Raw genomic sequence first — 18,758 nt, 5'->3', positions numbered from 1 at the left:
GACTCACTTTATTAGCCCTGGGGAATGGGAAAGACTGAAATGAATTTTTTCTGAGCCCTCCTGCACTGCTGAAAAGTGCAGTATGAGGGACAATATTATATTCCTATGAGTACTATTAATATTATTAGTATTCTGCAGGAGGAGAGGAACATGGATGGATCTCAGCAGGGGAGATCTGAATGCTTCGTGCTTCAGTGGTTTTATGTACAAGTATCCTGCTATATGCTCATTTTCACAAACTCACCTGCAAATTCATTCTCTCTCCTCCACATGCAATCACTGACACTATCTAATACCTCTGAAATATCCAGTGCTAAAACCATTAAACTGCAGAGGAGCTGAAATTCTTTTTAGAGTGCAGAATATTAAACACACTATCCCTATATATTTACTAGGTACCATTGTCAAACATTTGCAGTCCTCAAACACAAGGCTAATTTAAGCTTTTTGATTTTCAAATCAGTCTGTACCTCTGCTCCTTCAGACTGCACCTAGCCTACTCCAACCATGTTAAAATCTTATCCTTATTTCCTCCCAACTGTTTCTACCTGACCTGTAGGCTGTCATGCTCATTTGCTCCAGGAAATTATTTGATGTTTCCATACAGTCTGTAGTACCAGCAAGGAAGCTCAGGACTAAAATTCTGGTGACAGAAGCCATGGTTTTCTTGTACTCAATGCTTTGTCAAATGGAGTATGGACCTATCACTGGAACCTCTAAAAGCATCATCAGTAATCTGTGATAAATAGCAGGTCTTGGGCAATGTCGTCAATATCAGCAAGGTTCTGGACACACATCTGTGGAGAGACATTTGTCCCACTAGTGAGGACCATAACTGCTGCCTGTGTTATGGACTGGAAAGTAAGGAATGATTTTATAGAAAGTATGAACAGCACCAGGCATGAGTATATACATGCATGAGAACATCTGCACAGACCTTGCATGCGTCCTCACAGCTGGTGGGTTTTACTCTGATACGTTACAGCTGCTGCATCTGCAGGCATTGATCTGCGCATAGTGGCTGGGGAAATTAGAGGCTGTAACCCTCACTTTGGACTAAGCTATACATTCACACAGTGTAACACAGCTAGGCCATTCTGGTTCCTGTCGGCCCTGCAGAAACTCAGATCATCATCATTGTCATTATGCACTTGTTAGGACACAAAAATATTAGCAAGACCAGAAGGCAGATCTGTCAGGGCAGGGAAACTGATGTGTCTGTTCGGGTCAAGTCACTTTAACCTTGGGCATGTCTGGGAACTGTACTATGTGGACAGCAAGTGCCTGAGAGCAGTCTCTTAAAGTCATGCTAGTTCCCACTGGCATCTGTATAAAGCAGACCCCCGCATCAACAGAGATAATAGGATTACAGGTAAGACTTAAGTGCAGCTTGTCAAACCTCCAGAGTTAACGAACAGAGTGAAGAAAGGTTAACACGGAGGGGAAAAGACTTTTCCTGGTCAGATCACTCTTGAGCTTTTTCACTTCTCTCTCGAATCCCCTGCAGGAATGTACGAGCCCTTGAGAAGACACCGGCAGCTGTCTGCCCCCCGCCGCCTCCCAGGCTGTGGTGAGGCCACGCTGCCTTCTCAGGCGGGAGCCCAGCGGTGTGTTAGTGCCGGGTACCAGGCACACAACCAGCCAAGGCACCCGTCCCGCAGAGCTCCGAGACTTTTCTCCTACCGAACCCTGCCCGCGTCAGGAGCCCGGGGCATCGGCGGGGAAAAGCTCAACACGCCGCGACCGCTACCCGACACGGCGACAGCAACAACTACATCCCCGCCTTCCGTCCTGCCCGCACCCACAGCGCCCGCACGATCGGTACGCTCGGCGCGCCCCTACCCCGCCTCCCCTCGTTGGAGAGGCTCGGTGCTCGGCTGGCTGCACCTTGCCGCTGCCGCCGGGGCGGGGTGTCTTTTCTCTCACTCCAAGATGGCGGCCGCGGGTTATGGCGGCGAGGCGGGAAGCGGCAGCGCGGAGTGAGGTGGCGGCAGCACCTCCGCACTCCGGAGCTGCGGCCGCGGTTCGGCGCCGGCGGACTGGCAGCTCCCATTCCGCTCGCCGCTACCTCCGCGGGGGCACGCGTGGCCGGCTCCAGGGGCAGAGCCGCGGGCTGGAGTGAGGCCGGAGCCCGCTCGGGTGAGAGGGCACGCGGGCGGGAGGGGGGGCGGCTGAGGCCAGTTCAAACTGAGGCGGCGGGAAGGGCGCGAACCGCGGCCGTAGGAGGCGGCGGGGTGGCAGYGGGGTGCAGCGGGAAAAGCGCGCATGCGCAGCCGGGCTCCGCGCGCAGGTAGTTAGGGGCGCGGGCCCGGGTCCGTGGCTGCCCCACAGGCAGGGAGCTGCGGGCTGGGTCCGGCGGCCGCGCTGTGGCAGCGAGCAGCCACCCAGGTGGCTTGTTTGGCGGGGCAGTTGTGCTGCCTGGCGGCGCTCTGCGCTGGGGCGCTATCTGCCTGCGGGCACCGTGTTTGTGGAAAGACAGACCCCGACGTCTGCCACTTGCACCTGCCCCGAAAGTCCCAGCGCGGTCTCCACTCTATCACGGCTCCCGGAGAGAGGAAGAAATGCGTGCGGCAAGTTGGGCAAGGAAAAGTGGGAGCCTGCTACCGTCGCCTGTCACGAGAAGGTTGTGCAAACTCGTTTGGAGGAATGAAATGTGAAAGTGCCATTGGGTTTGCAGAAGAGCCACGTGTGATCCTGATCCTGCAAACACATGTATTAAGGACCTAGGAACTTGGAGAGACCTGGCCCACTGAGCGTGTGTGATATCTTCTCTAACCTAAGAATTTAAGGCACTGGAATCTAATCAGAATTTGTAGAAGACAAGTTAAGAATATTATTTATATTTGTAGTATTAGCAGTCTAGGCTGTAAGCCCCTTTGGGCAAGGATGTTATTTACGAACCTTTATAGCTGCCAGACAACTTAGCTAAGCTTTAAAAAGAGAATAAAATCTATGCATATAGCTATAAAAAAATCTTAGTTTCTAAGTGTCATCCCCTTATGAATGACCATCTTCTGTTTTTACTGAGCAGCATCCAGATTAAGCCTTAATCCTTTTGAGCACGAGACTTTACTATCACATATGTTCCTACTGAAATCTGTATGACAACAGAGAACTGGACATCTTGAAATGTTTGCAAGAGCTGGTCCAATACTGTAAGCCCACCAAGTGGCATTTTTTTTAATAAACTGTAAAGCCCAGTGCTATTGTGTATATACATAAATTCTGCTTACTAGCAACAATTTATAGTGGTTAGAATATTATTTTCAAAAACACTGTAATTGATGTTTTTCCAAAATATTAGAGAAATGAAGAATTAACTTGTACCCTGTGAATTTTATAAATTTTTAAAAATATCTCCTGTGTACCTGTAAGCTTGAATTATTTGGGGTTTTGTTCTTTTACCTAAGAAACAACAACATATTGAATACGTTGTATAGTTTTTAGCATTGGTCAGTTACTTATAAAATTTGTGTATGTGCAGGAATACAAAAAGCGTATGCAAGGTAAGTTCCTTGCGCACAAGGTGTTCAAATGTAACTAACGTGCTGAGATTACTGTATCAGCTAGTTAGAACTAGCTGCATGGTCTCTGTGATTTAACAGTTGCAGATGTGCATACACACACGTATGCACACATGCACTTTTAAATGCAGTTTGGGTTATCAGAAGGTCAGACTTTTTCAAGTTAAGTTGGTCACTGACTGAAAAACTCAGAGAGAACTGGAGTGAAACTACTGTATAATGGCACTGTCCTTTTATATACCAGCAACTGTAGAATAGAATGACTCATTTAGAGGAGACCTGGAACTTGGTGAGCTGGCAGGAACTAAGGGTTCAGCAAAAGTCCCCCCAGAAACAGAATACTTTCCTCTGCTCCCTCTCCCAAGCTGACATTCAGAATGGCTGCAGTGGTAGTGTCTGGAAATGTACCAGAAAAGATGAATATCTTCACTCCAAAATCTTCAATTATTTAGTTCCAAAGATCTGAAATAATGCTTTTATGATGCGTTGATTCCTACCTGAGTTCTTCCTTTCCTTCACTTCATCTGAGATTCAAGGGTTTGGAATTTCTCTTTAAACATCCCACTCTTTGCAACAGTGGCTCCTGACAAAAAGGATCTTGACACAAGTTCTGTTTCAATTTTTTTGTGTCATTTAAAAATAAAACTTAGCTATTTTCTCACATTCTTTATGCTTTTCAAAAGAAATTCATTCAATGATGTGGAGATTTTACAAAGAAGAGGTGATATTGTTACCTTTTGAAAAATAAAAGAAAACTGTCTTCCCCTTACGTTCAGTTAATTTAACAAAATTTTTTGTCACGCCTGAAATATGATCATGAACAGACCAGGGGTTAGATTCCCTTCCTTTCCCACCATCTTCCAAAGAATCTTCATTTGGTTCATAGGAAGTTTCCCATATTCCATTATGATTTTTCTTTCTGGGAGGGTTATTTTCATTCTCTGTTTCTCAGACCTTTTCCTGTAGACGGGAACGGGGGAAGGAGCCCAGACGTGGCAACACATTCTCAGGCTCCTGCAGGACCACCATGGCTTATGATGACTCCAGGAAGAAAGAAGGTATGACTGCTTCATAATCTCAGAGAGAGTTGCCAAAAAAAGGGTACCCTCTGCAGCCCTTTCTAGGCCATGGAGTCAGAGAGTGGGGAGAGAAAGCTAGTCTCTTGTGGCTCATTGAAGGGTATTGCCTTAATCTGGTCAAGTTTCTGCAGGGTCCCGAGCCCTTGACTTCCAGAAGTAAAGTTTGGGATTAGAACTTTAGAGAAATGGGTGGTATTTCTTAATGTGAAGACTTTGACTAAGTATTCTACCACTGCAGCCTGTTTCTCCCTGTCAGCTCAATGGAACAGGAGACCAGGGATAGAGATTAAGTTGTAGCAACATTTCTAGATCCAGTTGTCATTAGGAAGAAATATAAAAGGATTAGAAATGAAATCTTGGGTACTTCTGTTGTAGCGTTAGAGCACTGAGCCCTATTCCTGTGGTTAGGAAGTACAGCACGTTATTTTTTAGGCCGCAGGACTTTCTGGGTTTTATGCATAACCCTGCACCAGCTTTTGCTGCTGTCGTATTTTATATATAGACYATATATCTGTTGTTCCTTAAATTAATATTTCATTTCTTTGTTTTCCTCCATTTTACATAATTCCCAGTGTTCCTAGAGAGTGACCGGAGTGTTGATGACGTGGGCCTGGCAGCTGGCAGGAAACAGCGAGAGAGAAAACACTCTTACGAGGATCTGCTACAAGAGGAGGAGATAGCAGCCCAGGTCAGGAAGTTCTCAGAGAAAAGGTTGAAAGTGTAAAGTTACTGACGGAATTGGATGAGATGGGATTGGAGGGTGTATTGGTTTTGTCTATGTAGAAATTCCTGTAGAAGATAGCAAGAGCATTTAATTAAATGTCTTGTAATGTTCAATAACTTTTCTGGGGAAAAAGAGAGGGCCAATCCCAAGTACAACTGATTCTTGATTTTTCTGGCCTCAGGAAATAGGATAGTGGGGTCTTCTAGCCTTGATGCAGAACCTTGCAAATCATGAGATAGCATGAATGACTTTACACACAAAAATAGGATTTTTAGAATTTGCAATTGTATAAATAGCCAGCAAAGAATGAATAAAACATTAACTGATGCACTGTTGTCTTCCTGATTCTGCAGACAGCCTGAAACGATAGCTCTTGAGAGGTATGAACTTGCCCTATTCATCTCCTTGGGGCCTTAACACTGAAATCATGTAGCGACAACTTAAGTTTCTTCAAAACTTTCCTCTTTGAGCTAAAATTTCTGCTGTCAGCTCAAAGGTGACTATCTTGTGATTGTTTTTTTATTTTTTTAAATGTGAGAAAAAACATTCTAGTTTAAATGAAAATCTTATTCTTCTACCATGCAGATAGAATTCTGCAGAGGAGCATCATTTTCAGACTGTAAATTGGTCAAACAACAAATTATAGTTGGGTGACAAGAGATTTGGAGGTCAATTTTTTGGCCCATCTTTTTACTTGTCACCTCCCTATGCCTTTCATTTCTTTTCTCCAGCATATTAAATACAAACTACTCACCTTCATTTTCAAGGCTTGGTGGCCTATGCATGCTTAGTTATCTCTTAGCTGTAGTAATATGTAGACTTTGTCTTTGATCAACTCATCAGCTGATCTCCAAATGCTGGCTTCCATTGCCCTTTCTTAATGCTTTAAAATGTGCTCTTCCACATTTTCTCCTGTATTGCTCCTTTCATTTGGGAAGAGCTCCCTAAAAAGAAATCTGTCATCTTTCAGTTTCCTTCTTACACTCTTGTTTTGCTACAATGTTTACAGAAAGCTTGATGCCAGTGAGGTGGCTGATGTGCTGAAACCAGTGCTGACTAATACTGTTTTTTTGTATTCTCCTAGCTATCTGTTTGTTGCTTATTGTTTCTTGCCTTATACCTACACTTTGGGCTTCTGGGGACAAAGAATGTTTCCTCTGATTACATAGCATCTAGAATAAGGATCCTGGTCCATGACTAGGGTTCCTTGGCATTAGAACCAGTAACTCTGATAACTCTTACAAATTATTTTCTATGGCAGTAGTCCATGTGAATCTCTTATAATTTCTCTCTTGTTTGTTCAGCAGTTTCTCTGCTCTTATTTTAGGACAGCAAGCTTGTCTTTCTGGGGACAGAACCTCACAAAAAGAAGCGAAAGCACTCCTCCGATGAGTTCAGCTACAGAGGTAAGATGGTGATCAGGCAGGGGAAGGAGCTAACTAGTCATGACCTTAAGGAAAGAGGGCTCATCAACCAGCATCAAGTTTTGTGGTTAGCACTTTTAGGAGGGAAAGTACACCAACCTGTTTTAGAACAAGCGATCAGAGACTGATCAGAGTACTGTACCAGATAGCAAAAGATAAGGACTGATATTTCAGATTTTAGCTTCATTAGTTGGAGAGCTTCATTTGAGGGAATAAACAGCTTCCATCCCCCTTTTCTTTTGGCTTTTGTATTTCTTTCTTTACATGCTGTATTACAAGCTGTGATTTCACTTGCAGATAGTACATATTTTTCTGAAGTTGTAGAAATACAATGTTTCAAGGCATAAGAGGAATGCGTTTAGGTTCAGGTTAAATACAAAGACATTATTCTCATAGGTAATAAATTGACAAGAAAATGACAATTCAGTTCATAATGGCTTAAAAGGTTTAAGAGTTATTTTTGCCCTAATGCAAAAAGAAAGCCATGTCTTTGGAATATTTTTACAAATTGAAATTTTATCAAAAATCTGTTTTCAGAATGAAAAAGTTCATGTTTTCAATTCATTGGTGTCTCCTTGACTAAAAGTAACAAGAAAACCTTGCACTTGAGATGTAATATTTCAGATTCAAAAAGGTATATTCTCATCAAAATATGCTATTTCATGATAGAAAATTGAATCAGACAAAACTTCAGGAACTTGCTTCGTCTGTCTTTCTTCCRTAAATTGTTTGAATTGTATCAGCAAGAATGCACTGAGGTGGTAATAAGTTTCAGAGATCTTGTCCTTAAGCCAGGATGCAGATCAGTTAGCTATAATCATAACTATTGCAGGATTCTCTCTTCCATTCTTAAGCTAGTGTAGTGCTGTCTTTAAAGGAGTCATGTTGATGTACATTTCTGTTGATCTTTTTTAGATCTTTCGCCTTTGGATCTACCATCAAAGAAGAAGAAAAAAGCAGTTTCCAGCCCACCCTCTGCTGATACAACCATGGATCTACTCAAATCTATCACCTCACCTTTGGCCACTAGTTCAAAGTCTTCAAAGAAAACCTCTGAAAAATCATCATCTCATTCTTCCTCTGGCCATCCTGAAAGCAAAAAGGAGCACCACAAGAAGAAGTTAAGTGGAAGCAGTGGGGAGCATTCACTGGATGATGGCAGCTACCACAAATCTAAAAAAATGAAACCTCTGTATGTGAACACAGAGACATTTACTCTCCGTGAACCTGATGGCTTGAAAATGAAGCTCATCCTTTCGCCAAAGGAGAAAGGAAGCAGTGCAGCAGATGGTGAGTCTTTCCCCTACTCTTCACCATCAGCTGCTGCAAAGAAATCTTCAAAGAAATCAGCTCGAGATGAGCAAGGCACATTCCTTGTGGGTCATGAACTGCCGAGCTTCCTGAGGTCAACCCGGAAGAAGCACAAGCCACCTCCAGACCCACATCCACCTTCCGAGGGGAATGTTGCTGACACCTCCCTTATTTCAGAGGGCCATGGGAGTGAATATGATCTGGAAGCACCACCAGAATCTGGTTCATCTTCTGGTGGGGAGTTGGAGGCTGGAGAGCTAGTGATAGATGACTCCTACCGGGAAATCAAGAAGAAGAAGAAGTCAAAAAAAAGCAAGAAAAAAAAAGACAAGGAGAAACACAGAGAGAAAAAGCACTCTAAATCTAAAAGGAGTTCTGGACACCCCGTGGCAGTAACAGAAGCAACAGTATCACCACCACCCCCTACCACTACTCCTTATGTTCTTCCTCCACCACCTCCTGTTTTTCACTCAGATGGACAGGGTGAGAAGAGGAGGAGAAGGGAAGACAAGGAGAAAGAAAAAGCTGAGAAATGGGAGAAAGAAAAGGAGAGGGAGAGGGAGAAAGAAAAGGAGAGGGAGAGGGAGAAAGAAAAGGAGAGGGAGAGGGAGAAAGAAAAGGAGAGGGAGAGGGAGAAAGAAAAGGAGAGGGAGAAAGAAARGGAAAAAGAGAAGGAAAAGGAAAAAGAGAAGGAGAAGAAGGAAAAAGARAAGGAGAAGGAGAAGGAAAAAGAAAAGGAGAAGGAGAAGGAAAAAGARAAGGAGAAGGAGAAGGAAAAAGAAAAGGAGAAGGAAAAAGAAAAGGAGAAGGAAAAAGAAAAGGAGAAGGAGAAGGAAAGGGAAAGAGAAAAAGAAAAGGTAAGGAAAAATAAGAGGAAAGATAGAAATTGGGATACCCTGAGACTTTGAACTTGAGTAATGATAATTACTTATCATTAATATTAATATTGCTTAATATTGCAGAAGTCATCAAGGAATTCATTACCATTATTTCAGAATCTAATTTTTCAAAGCAGTAGCTTGCAGAAACCACAAAGTTTGGAGGGTGTGTGACAGTCTAATGATAGAAATGATGTATTTTTTTAGGCTAACTGCTGGAACTGAAAATGTTAAACAGATTTTTAGGGCATATGTGCAGAAAAGTTTGTGTAATTTCTTTCAGCAGTAACAACTGGCCTAGTAAGGGCTACACCCTCTTCCTACTTTGTTTTGTCTTCTGTTTAAAGGTATTTCTAATTTTCACTGTCGTGAAAATAATTTTATTGTGTCAAGTGCCTTTTCCATTACAGAGCCATGTTATATTAAAACTGTTATATATAACCAATATCAGCATTAATGGTTTAAATGTTTTGGCTATTTTGATTTATTTTTCTAACAAAAGTAATATAAATCATTATTTTTTGTAGAATAGGACAGTCTTTAGGTGACACAGGTCCTTTGAAAAAAATATACTTAATTTGCTTGGTATAGATTATGCCACAACTATGTCATTTTCAAAGGTAACTCATTGTAGCTATTGCCAGACAGGAGTTTGGACAAGCCTAGCACTAATCTAGTCCATCATGATAGTTCCTGTAAAAAGGCATCGAGCTCCACCCTGAAGTGTGAAGATACTTCCCCATTTTTTCCTGTATTAAAATGAAGTTCTAATTCTGCGGACTACCACATTCTCGATTTTGTCCTGTAGTTACAAAATCAGGTCTTCATGGTTAACTTCCAAGGGTATGAGTAGGAAAAACTGTAGCTAGCATATGAATGAGATTTCCAGATTACATACTTCTAGCTGTGTAAGTGTATAGATATGGAAAAACAGTTTCTGTATATCTATGTAGACAAGAGCTGCTTTGTGTCAGGAAATGGGCAGAAGTAGCCCAAGTTTGTTCAACCCTACTCTATTCTGTTTGGTAAATTTTCTCTGATCACAGTTTGGCAGCTGCTTATGACTCTGCTATCACTATACTTCTACTATCTACTTTCCTGCCACTATGAAATGTTTTGTAGGCATGCAAGGAATGGAAAGAAACAGTGGAATGAGGACTGAAATCGTTTGGCAGGACTACGATAGGTACTGCAGATAGTATAACAGATTTTTTTTTAATTTTAAGTTTTAAAACTGAGATATATTAGCAGAGTTGTATATTGATTGTGGATTTAGAATAGCAAGTTGTGAGTTAGAAGTGAAATGCATTGATAGAGTTGTTGCAAGATAAGCCTTGTGTTAAGACTAGTTCTAGCTCATTACTGTGCTTTCATAACTACTAAATTCAGCCAGCACATCTAAAACACTGCTTCTTTTGGTTCCTTATCTAAGCACAGTATCTTTCTTCGACTTCTATAAATGACAATTTATTAATAATTATTATTTATTGTTAATATATTAATATAATTAATCTTTGTTAGTTATTAATTCAAGTAGATATCATTTTAATTAAAAATCTTTGTTTCCTTTTCTTTTTCTGACTAGCCAAAGAAGAAGAACATGTCTGCATATCAAGTATTCTGTAAGGAATATCGTACAACTATTGTATCTGAACATCCTGGGATAGGTGAGAGAATAATCTAGCCTTGTCTTCTGTTGATTATACATCTGTCAGATTATTTATCAGGACATACCTTCTCTGTGCCATACCAAACTCTTAATTTTGATGGAGTGTGAGGAATACCCATTTTTTTTTTTTTTGAAAAAGAGACAGCAAAGAGATTAGAAGTTGATTTCATGATTTGATTTCATTATATTTCAACCAAGCTATGAATCTAGATAAAAAAATTGCCAGTTCTCCCTTTCATTTACTTGCAGGCCTGTCTCTGCTGGTTCATTTCATCACTTTTCTGTATGTACATATGGTCTTATATTCCCTATATCAGCTTTTCTCATTTTAGTCAGTAATGAAACAACACACTGGAAATAGTTTCTCAGGCAGACAGAGAGTCCTTGATGTAGAACAGGTTGTTTCCTAAATGTACATGCATGGGCCAATTATTCCTCTGTCAACATTCACATAAATTTCATAAGTTCTCTCCTTCATTTTAGTATGTCATACATATTAAACATTTTTCTTCTCTTCTGCCAGATTTTGGAGAGCTGAGCAAAAAACTAGCAGAAGTGTGGAAGCAGCTACCTGAGAAGGATAAACTGGTAAGTCTGTGTGAGATGTTTTGTAAAATGATTTAACTAGGAGCTTAGGTCAGAACACGCTGGCAGCATTGCCACCATGCCTTACAAAATGTTTCCTCTTTTCTTAAAGTACAGAAAAAAAAGGTAACCTTGTCTTTATGGTTATAAAAGCATCTCTTTTATCCTCATGGCATTGCTCGACCAATTATCTACATAAAGTCATTCTGCCTCCAAGTTTTGGCATCAGGTAACAGAATTACCTGATGTTATGAATATCTTTTTTCATACTGTGATAACTGCAGGTCTGGAAACAAAAAGCTCAGTATCTGCAACACAAACAGAATAAAGCAGAGGCCACCACTGTAAAGAGGAAGGCATCATCTTCAGATGGTGCACCAAAAATAAAAGGTAATTCTTATGCCTTGTTTGCTCAAGTCTTTTTTTGGAAAGGGGAAGTAGGACTACCTGTGAAATAAAGAACAGAGGTCCTTTCCTGCTTCGCACTACTACCTGCTTTCTCACAAGTCCTGGCATTTTTTTAACCTATATTTTACTCARAACCCAAGAATGATGTCAATCTGTTTCAAAAAAAAAACCCCAAACTCCCTTGTCTAATTCTAATTAGAAGAACAGGGATTTGTTTGTGCTTCAGGAATTGAAACATAAAACAGGAAGAGGCAGCAGGGAACTTGGAGTGGGACTAGTATGCTGCAAGAGAAAAACGTGGTCGTACTTATTTTGGCATTGCTGTTTACCAAATCTGGCCAACCTATAAAACTGTATTCAGCTGGAATAGATGTTTTGCACATGTAGAAGGGAAGTTTTGACTTCAAAGACTGCAGGACTAGATGCACAGAACTATATAAGCATCTGCTGCTTTTGGGATTGAACTTTACTATGTAAATAAATTGTAAGTACAAGAATGAGAGAAGACAATATGGAGTTTTAATTGGTGTGTTTCCAGCTTCTCCAACAGGTGTGCTTTCCCCTCTCAAGAAATCCCCCTCTAGCACTGTGGTGGTGTCTGCCTCACCGGCCAAAGTCCCCGAGACAGATCCTATTGATGTAGCTGCGCACTTACAGTTGCTGGGGGAATCTCTGAGCCTTATTGGTCACAGACTGCAGGAAACAGAGGTGAGTTTGGAACCAGTAATGTCTTGGTAATTTCATGTAATCCATATGTTATTGTAATTTACCTAAAAAATTAGCCAATGTTTTTGTACTAGGAAGAGAAAGATGAAGTGTTCTGTTTCTTTGATGTATTGCTGTTAATTTTCAGTGAAATAAAAAGCCTTSTTTGTCAGTATACAGTAGATATCAGACAGGTCCTTGGCTTGCAACTCTAGATCCTTAAGGGCAATTCTTAGCTCAACAAACTCTTCAGTCTTTTCTTACTATATGTTCATCTTGGATCTAGTATTCCTTTTCTGTCTTTGCCAGTGTCTGATCCAGTTTCTGTTACTCTGTCAAGACTTCTGAGAAAACTATCAGAGAAAACCTTTACCAAGATGGTTTTTTGCATATGCTCCTGCTCTCTGGCAGTTTCCTGTTGCCAGTGCTTTGGGTAGGGGCTTCTAATGTTTCAGCTTACCTGGTAACATGGATGTGGTATCCTAATCGTTTTCTACTCTTAGAGGATAGTGGTTACATACATACAGATGTGTGCACRCTCATGTAAACAGACACGTGCACACACGTGTGCACACTCACACACGCTCACTTTCATAACTTGGCCTAGCTATAAGGAGAACACATATTTTGCTCAAATACTAAATACGAGTCAATTTAGTGGCTAACGTGATCAACTTATCCTACTTTGTTTGCTTGTTTTATCAACAGTAAAATAAATGTGCTTGTATTGTGTTTCAGGTATGACTTAATTAATTCTTCGGAGGAGCTGCTCTAGAGTAAAAATCCCCTCTTTCACAAAAAAGCATGCAAATAATTCCCTTTCCTGGAAGTATATCAGTCACTAAAGCATTTTTTACATCCTTAGCATTTCTTTAGGCTTTGAAAATAAAACTATCAACAGCGATACTGCCTTTTAGGGCACATGTAGCTAACACAATAGATGATAGGAAGTGGCAAAAATCTCCATTATACAAATTATGGAATTAAGTGTCTGACTTTGTTTTCTGTTATTCCCTACTTTTATCCTACATATGCCTGTTGCCTATTGAACTCTTAAATTTTTTGAACCAGCAGTCTCTGTATTGAAGTGCTTGGTGTACTTTTGCTATTGTATAAATAATGAAAGTAAACTATATGACCACAAGTTTGAGCCTATATTACTTGCATGAGAATCAATACAGTTGTGAAATGACTGTGATTTCCACTACTTGTCCCTATCCATTTTTTCCTTTCTTTACTTCCAGGGAATGGTGGCTGTTTCAGGAAGTTTATCAGTACTTCTAGATTCTATCATCTGTGCTTTGGGCCCATTAGCATGTCTGACAACGCAGCTACCTGAGTTGAATGGCTGCCCTAAGCAAGTTTTGGTGAGTCCTTGTGGTTATTTCCCTTTGAGCCCTGTTAATTTCAGTGGAGTTCACCTGGAGTTTTCTGATAAACCAGTCTTATGATACACTTATAACTCCAGTGCTACAAAGATAAGAAAATTGTCTTGATCATTTAGTTTTTAGAGGGATATTTCTTAAAATTCTTTAAAATATTACTGCTGTACATTATTGTACAGCAGTTTTTTTTTCCAGTAAAGACACAAAATTTAAAGGTTCAAGGGAAGCTGATGTAACATTTGTTCCATTGGCTGTAATGTGTGTTAGGTTCTGTTTTAGTGATTCTATTAATCCATCTGAACCAAATAAAGCATCTATACACATGCCACTATTTTTGAAAGTTCTAATTTTGCATAAGAATTAAAAATCCCATTCCTGCTGCTCTGTATGCACACATGGTTTCTTTAGCAGCATAAAAAATAACTTGCCATCTTAATTAGGATTCCTAATGTGACTGAGTTTACATGTGGCTCTAACCCTCACAAAGGAAAGAAAAATAGTCTCTGTTTTAAGGAACCGGATAATAGCTACAAGTTCATTCTACCTTTTCTATTGAGATCAGATTTAGCAACAGCTTGTTGCATCAGTGTAGCATGAGGTGGACACAGAGTAACATGGCAACAGCACAAAAAGAACCCAGAATCCTGACTCCAAGGGGAGCCATGAATAAGGTGGAGAATGAGGGGTGAGGAGCAGGCAAAGCAAAAATGAAAACTGTATAGTCTGAATACACTGAATAAATTAGAGATTAAAAACAAATATGACAGAATAATAAAATAGGATATGAATTGGCATGTTTTATGGGACAGCTCAAACATTGATTCATGCTGAGAAAAGATTATTAACAGCAAAAATGTGACAGCTTAGGCTGTTAGCTCCCACAAAGTGGCTGTCAACACAAAAGCTGAGTCAGCAGGGTGTTTCCATCCTAAGCCATGGAAAAACATCCTATAGTTTTCTTTTCCTTCTTGCTTGCCAAATGTATTCAGAGCAATGACACTCCTTTTCCACATGACTAATGGTGCATATCTTGGAAATGTGATCATTGTATTGTTGTTATAAGGAGCAATAGAGCTTTTGGTGGATTCAGGTACTTACCATTGACTTCTGAGAACTGGTACTCAGACATGATAATAAATTATTCTGATTTCTACTATCAGATATGTAATAAGATAGCTGTGTTTTAAAACATGGATGAGGTTTTCAATGCCAGTGTTGCATGTAGTATGTAATTTATCTTTCCAGTCAGTAGGTGGCATTGCTGAATTCTAGAATCACAGTTGGTACAAATCCAGCTACTCTTTCTTCAGCAATGAAAAGGCAGATATTAAGGTTTCTTTCAGCCATCTAGTCACAGGTTTGAGGTTGCTGATATACTACATTTGAAGAACATACAGATAAAACTGCTGGGACTTGTTTTCTGATATGAGTAGAGAGGACTCTTACTTTCAGAATTCTAATATTTGCAGGGAAAAATGGAGACCACTTGTTTTTCCCATCTGACACCCTATTAGTAGGTGTATTTGAGGCTTTTTCTCTGTACTTTTACACTGCAGAATTTCATAAATGATTTGTGTATGTAGAATAAAGGTTGGGGGTTTTTTATGTGTATTCTACTACTTAAATCACTTTACTCAAGTYCTGCATCACAAGTCTTCCCAGTGGTTGCTGTGATTTGGCTGATGTGGCTTGCTCAAAATTCAAAGATAAAGCATGGGATTCATAAGGAAGAGGTCACTTGAGGGAAAATCTTAAGCATTTTCTTTATTTGTAGTTGCTTCCAAAGACTGAGGCTACCTTTATGTTTAATTTACTCATATTTCTAAGAATGCAAATTATCCTAGCAGTGGTGATAATGACTAGGCAGATTTGGTTAGCCTCATCATATGGTAACTTATGAGACAATGAAGATGCTTAGTACCATCCTCATCTGTATCATTTCTCAGATATTTTGAGTCATTATCTGATGTTAAACAATATTAAATTTCTTTTCTCAGTCAAACACACTAGACAACATTGCCTACATCATGCCTGGACTTTGACAGGAAGAGATCCTGGGACATGCTCAACCTCTGCATAACTGACTTGTGTGCATATGCACTACGCCGGCACTCTGTAAGGGCTCCGTGTGTAGGGTTTTAACGTTTTATATCTGTATAGTATATACATAGGATTGTAACTATTTGACTTCTATTAATTTTATGAAAAGTTGTGAAGTTAAGCTGAGAGAACCCTTTTCTGTTGGTGGATGAAGTGTACTCCAATCCAAAAGTATTTTTATGAGGAATTCAGAAAGCTTTTGAGATACTAGCCTTAAATTCAGATCTGTTAGTGGGGGAAGCAGCCAGATGATCAACGTATAGATATATGGGAAAAAAAACTACCATAAAGGTTGTCAGTGGAAGAGATTACCCGGAGAGGGTGTGGACTCTATCCTTGATGATACTCAAAAATTGACTGAGCAGCCTGCTCTAATTGGACTTCCTTTAAGCAGAGGTGGACAAGATGACCTCCTGATATACCTTCCAGCTTAAGATGGGAAGGTTAATTATTCCAAGGGCAGTTAGAGATGCTAATTTATTTTGGACCAAGGAGTAGAACTGAACTCTTCACCAGCCTTGTTTCTAACTTCTTCATTTTAAAATCTACTGCTTGAGGGAAAAGCTGGATGGCTGATAAAAGATACAGAGGTCTTCACCTCTCAGTCACAACTTCCAGGCTCCCCTCAGTGACTTATGACTGAAAGTTGTCTGCTTACATTTGGTTTAAAGTTGAAGATGCCAACAAATTTATTCTTGTGGACTTGCATCGAAATTGCCATTAGCATGAGATATCAACAGACTGCAGTGGCTTGTGAGAATGAACCTCCTGCTGATTTTTCCAGGGCGTGGTCAGCCCACTTTGATAGAGAGGAGAGTGGCAGCAGATGGGAGAAACCTGAATTGCCTCTGCTCATCTTGCACGTTTTGTGAACAGAGGACTTGAGTTTCTGAGATCACTGATCCCATCCCTTTCACCAGAAGTACTGAAAGAGCCATGGTGCTGCTGTGAGGCAGTGACTAATGACTAGTTTGAAGCAGTAATGACTGAGCAAGGCACATGTCAGTTGATTGGACTGATTCCCCTTCCTTCCAGCCACATACTTGGTATTTTGGTTTTCTGCTTCCCTAAAAGAGGAGATGCAGGAGAGCACTTGATTCTCATGTAGGCTTTTGTGTGTCTGTATGTATGTGTATGTGGTGTTCATACCATGTGTATTTAACTTTTACCAATATCTGTAACAGATTTTAATTTATCCTGTATATTTCTGTGTGTGTGTGTGTGTGTGTATATATATATATATATATAATTTAAAAGCAAAAATCCCTCCCCCCACCAACAGTGTGTGGAAAATATGAATCAGGTGTGCCTCAGCCACTTCCCACAGGCATCAGCTATATATGCAGTAGCAGACATTGGCTCTGTATGGGGGAACAACAGCAAGATTTTAAGTGTTTGTAAAAAAACAGACTGTCTTATGAAGCTGGGTAGAAGCTGAAATACAAGGCTTTTTAAAAAATTTGACCCCAGCATCTCCAGCCTTTATAACACAAAGGTTTTAAAATGATAGAAGAGCACTTTTGGACTACTTCCAATTTGAAGTGTAGTTTCTCTTTTTCAGGGCAGTTGAAGGCGAGCTGCCCCTCATTATGACCAAGTCCCAAATCATATTTAAATTAAATCCTCAGATGTGCAGGAGGGTTTTTCCCCCCATTCATCTTTACCATGTATTCCTCAACTGTGCCAGTGCACAGCAGTCTCTCTGTTACTGAGCTTTTCTCAGTTCAATGTTACATTTTTTTCAATAAGTTAGTGGATGAAGCAGAAGGTTCTCAGACTGTTATGTAAGTTCTTATCTGAAGCCTCAGACCAGAGAATACATGTTTTGACAATACATGACTAATCCCAGAGATTTTGGAATTGGGAAGAGGCCTGGGAGGGAGGCAGTCTAATTCAATTTGTGATTCCCTGCCCTTACTAAAGCATCTGCTATTGGGAGTGGCACAAAAAATGTCTGGCTCTTTCCAGCCCTTTACAACTGAGAGCATTGTAGTAGAGGGGTAGATCTCTAAGAAACAGAAGGGGATCAGCTCTAACTTTGTCATCTGTACAACGGAAAACTCTTGAAGAGTTTAAAAACACACACAACCCTACTGTATTGTGTTTTTATTTAAAATTTGTACACTTTGTATAATCTGTATCTTGTGGTATTTGGTACTAGAGGGAAAACTTTGGTGAGACTTAGCAGTTTTTATATTTTTGTTATTTCCGTGTTGTTTGATCCGGATTACATTACAATTATATAAAGAAACTTTTGTACTGTACTTACAATATAATTTTTTTAACATTTGCAGTGTTGTCATTCATTTCTAGTGTTTACTGTGTTTTCTTGTAAGAGTTGTTGCTGCTAGCATTTAGTGTTTCTCAGCAAAACACCTTTAATTTTAAATTCTTTAATCTCTGTTGTTTTAAGAGCAAACTACTCTACTTCTAATAGCACAGTTCAGCTGAAAAATCACTCAAACAATACTGACATTTTGGAGACCTTCCTGAAGGAAAAGATATCATCTAACATACTCTTGTAAGATTATGTTTCAACATAAGTCTATGGAAAAAATAAAAAGCCTATAACCACATGCTTTCACACATTTCAACATAGCTCTAAGTAATGTTCATTCTATATAGATACGGCAGCGCGTTTGAGGAAACTGTTCTACTAGTGTTTCAATAAGAATTCAGTAGCAAAAAATATGCATCAGTAGCAACACCTCCGAGTCTTGGTGCCACACTGTAAATAGTCGTACCACTAGAGGCTAGATAATACCCAATGCAGTAGGGAAGATGCATGCAGGGAAAATAAAATTGGTGGTACCTGGGCCTTTCGGAGCTGTTGCTGCGATCAACAGCCCCAGCGAGCGGCCCCGTTCCCGGGCCCTCCGCGCCGCGGGTGGCCGGGTCCGCAGCGCTCGCGTGACTCGGTCGCCGGCGCCCTAACGGCCACCCCCGCTCCGCCCCCGCCGGCGGCG

General features: G+C 40.5%; 1 protein-coding gene across 3 annotated transcripts; it reads left to right on the top strand.

Moving 5' to 3' along the window:
• The first annotated feature begins 2,059 nt into the window (after positions 1-2,059).
• On the top strand, positions 2,060-18,082 carry HMGXB4 (HMG-box containing 4). Of its 3 annotated transcripts, XM_085323616.1 has the most exons (11): positions 2,060-2,139; positions 4,477-4,582; positions 5,176-5,291; positions 6,655-6,733; positions 7,667-8,919; positions 10,526-10,607; positions 11,133-11,197; positions 11,479-11,584; positions 12,141-12,310; positions 13,552-13,674; positions 15,690-18,082. In XM_085323616.1, the coding sequence occupies exons 2-11, from the start codon at positions 4,552-4,554 to the stop codon at positions 15,732-15,734; spliced, it is 2,070 nt and encodes a 689-aa protein (XP_085179742.1). In that variant the 5' UTR covers positions 2,060-2,139; positions 4,477-4,551; the 3' UTR covers positions 15,735-18,082. The 3 variants fall into 3 exon arrangements, with proteins under 3 accessions (XP_085179742.1, XP_085179743.1, XP_085179744.1); XM_085323617.1 differs by lacking the exons at positions 2,060-2,139; positions 4,477-4,582; positions 5,176-5,291 and adding an exon at positions 5,681-5,707; XM_085323618.1 differs by lacking the exons at positions 2,060-2,139; positions 4,477-4,582; positions 5,176-5,291 and adding an exon at positions 5,714-5,823.
• Positions 18,083-18,758: the final 676 nt, after the last annotated feature.

Source organism: Rhea americana, unplaced genomic scaffold, assembly GCF_003343005.1.
Source record: "Rhea americana isolate MKP2758 unplaced genomic scaffold, rheAme1 scaffold_85, whole genome shotgun sequence".
NCBI lineage: Eukaryota > Metazoa > Chordata > Aves > Rheiformes > Rheidae > Rhea > Rhea americana.
Note: the sequence above shows the minus strand (reverse complement) of the source record. Positions and strands in the feature narration are given on the sequence as shown.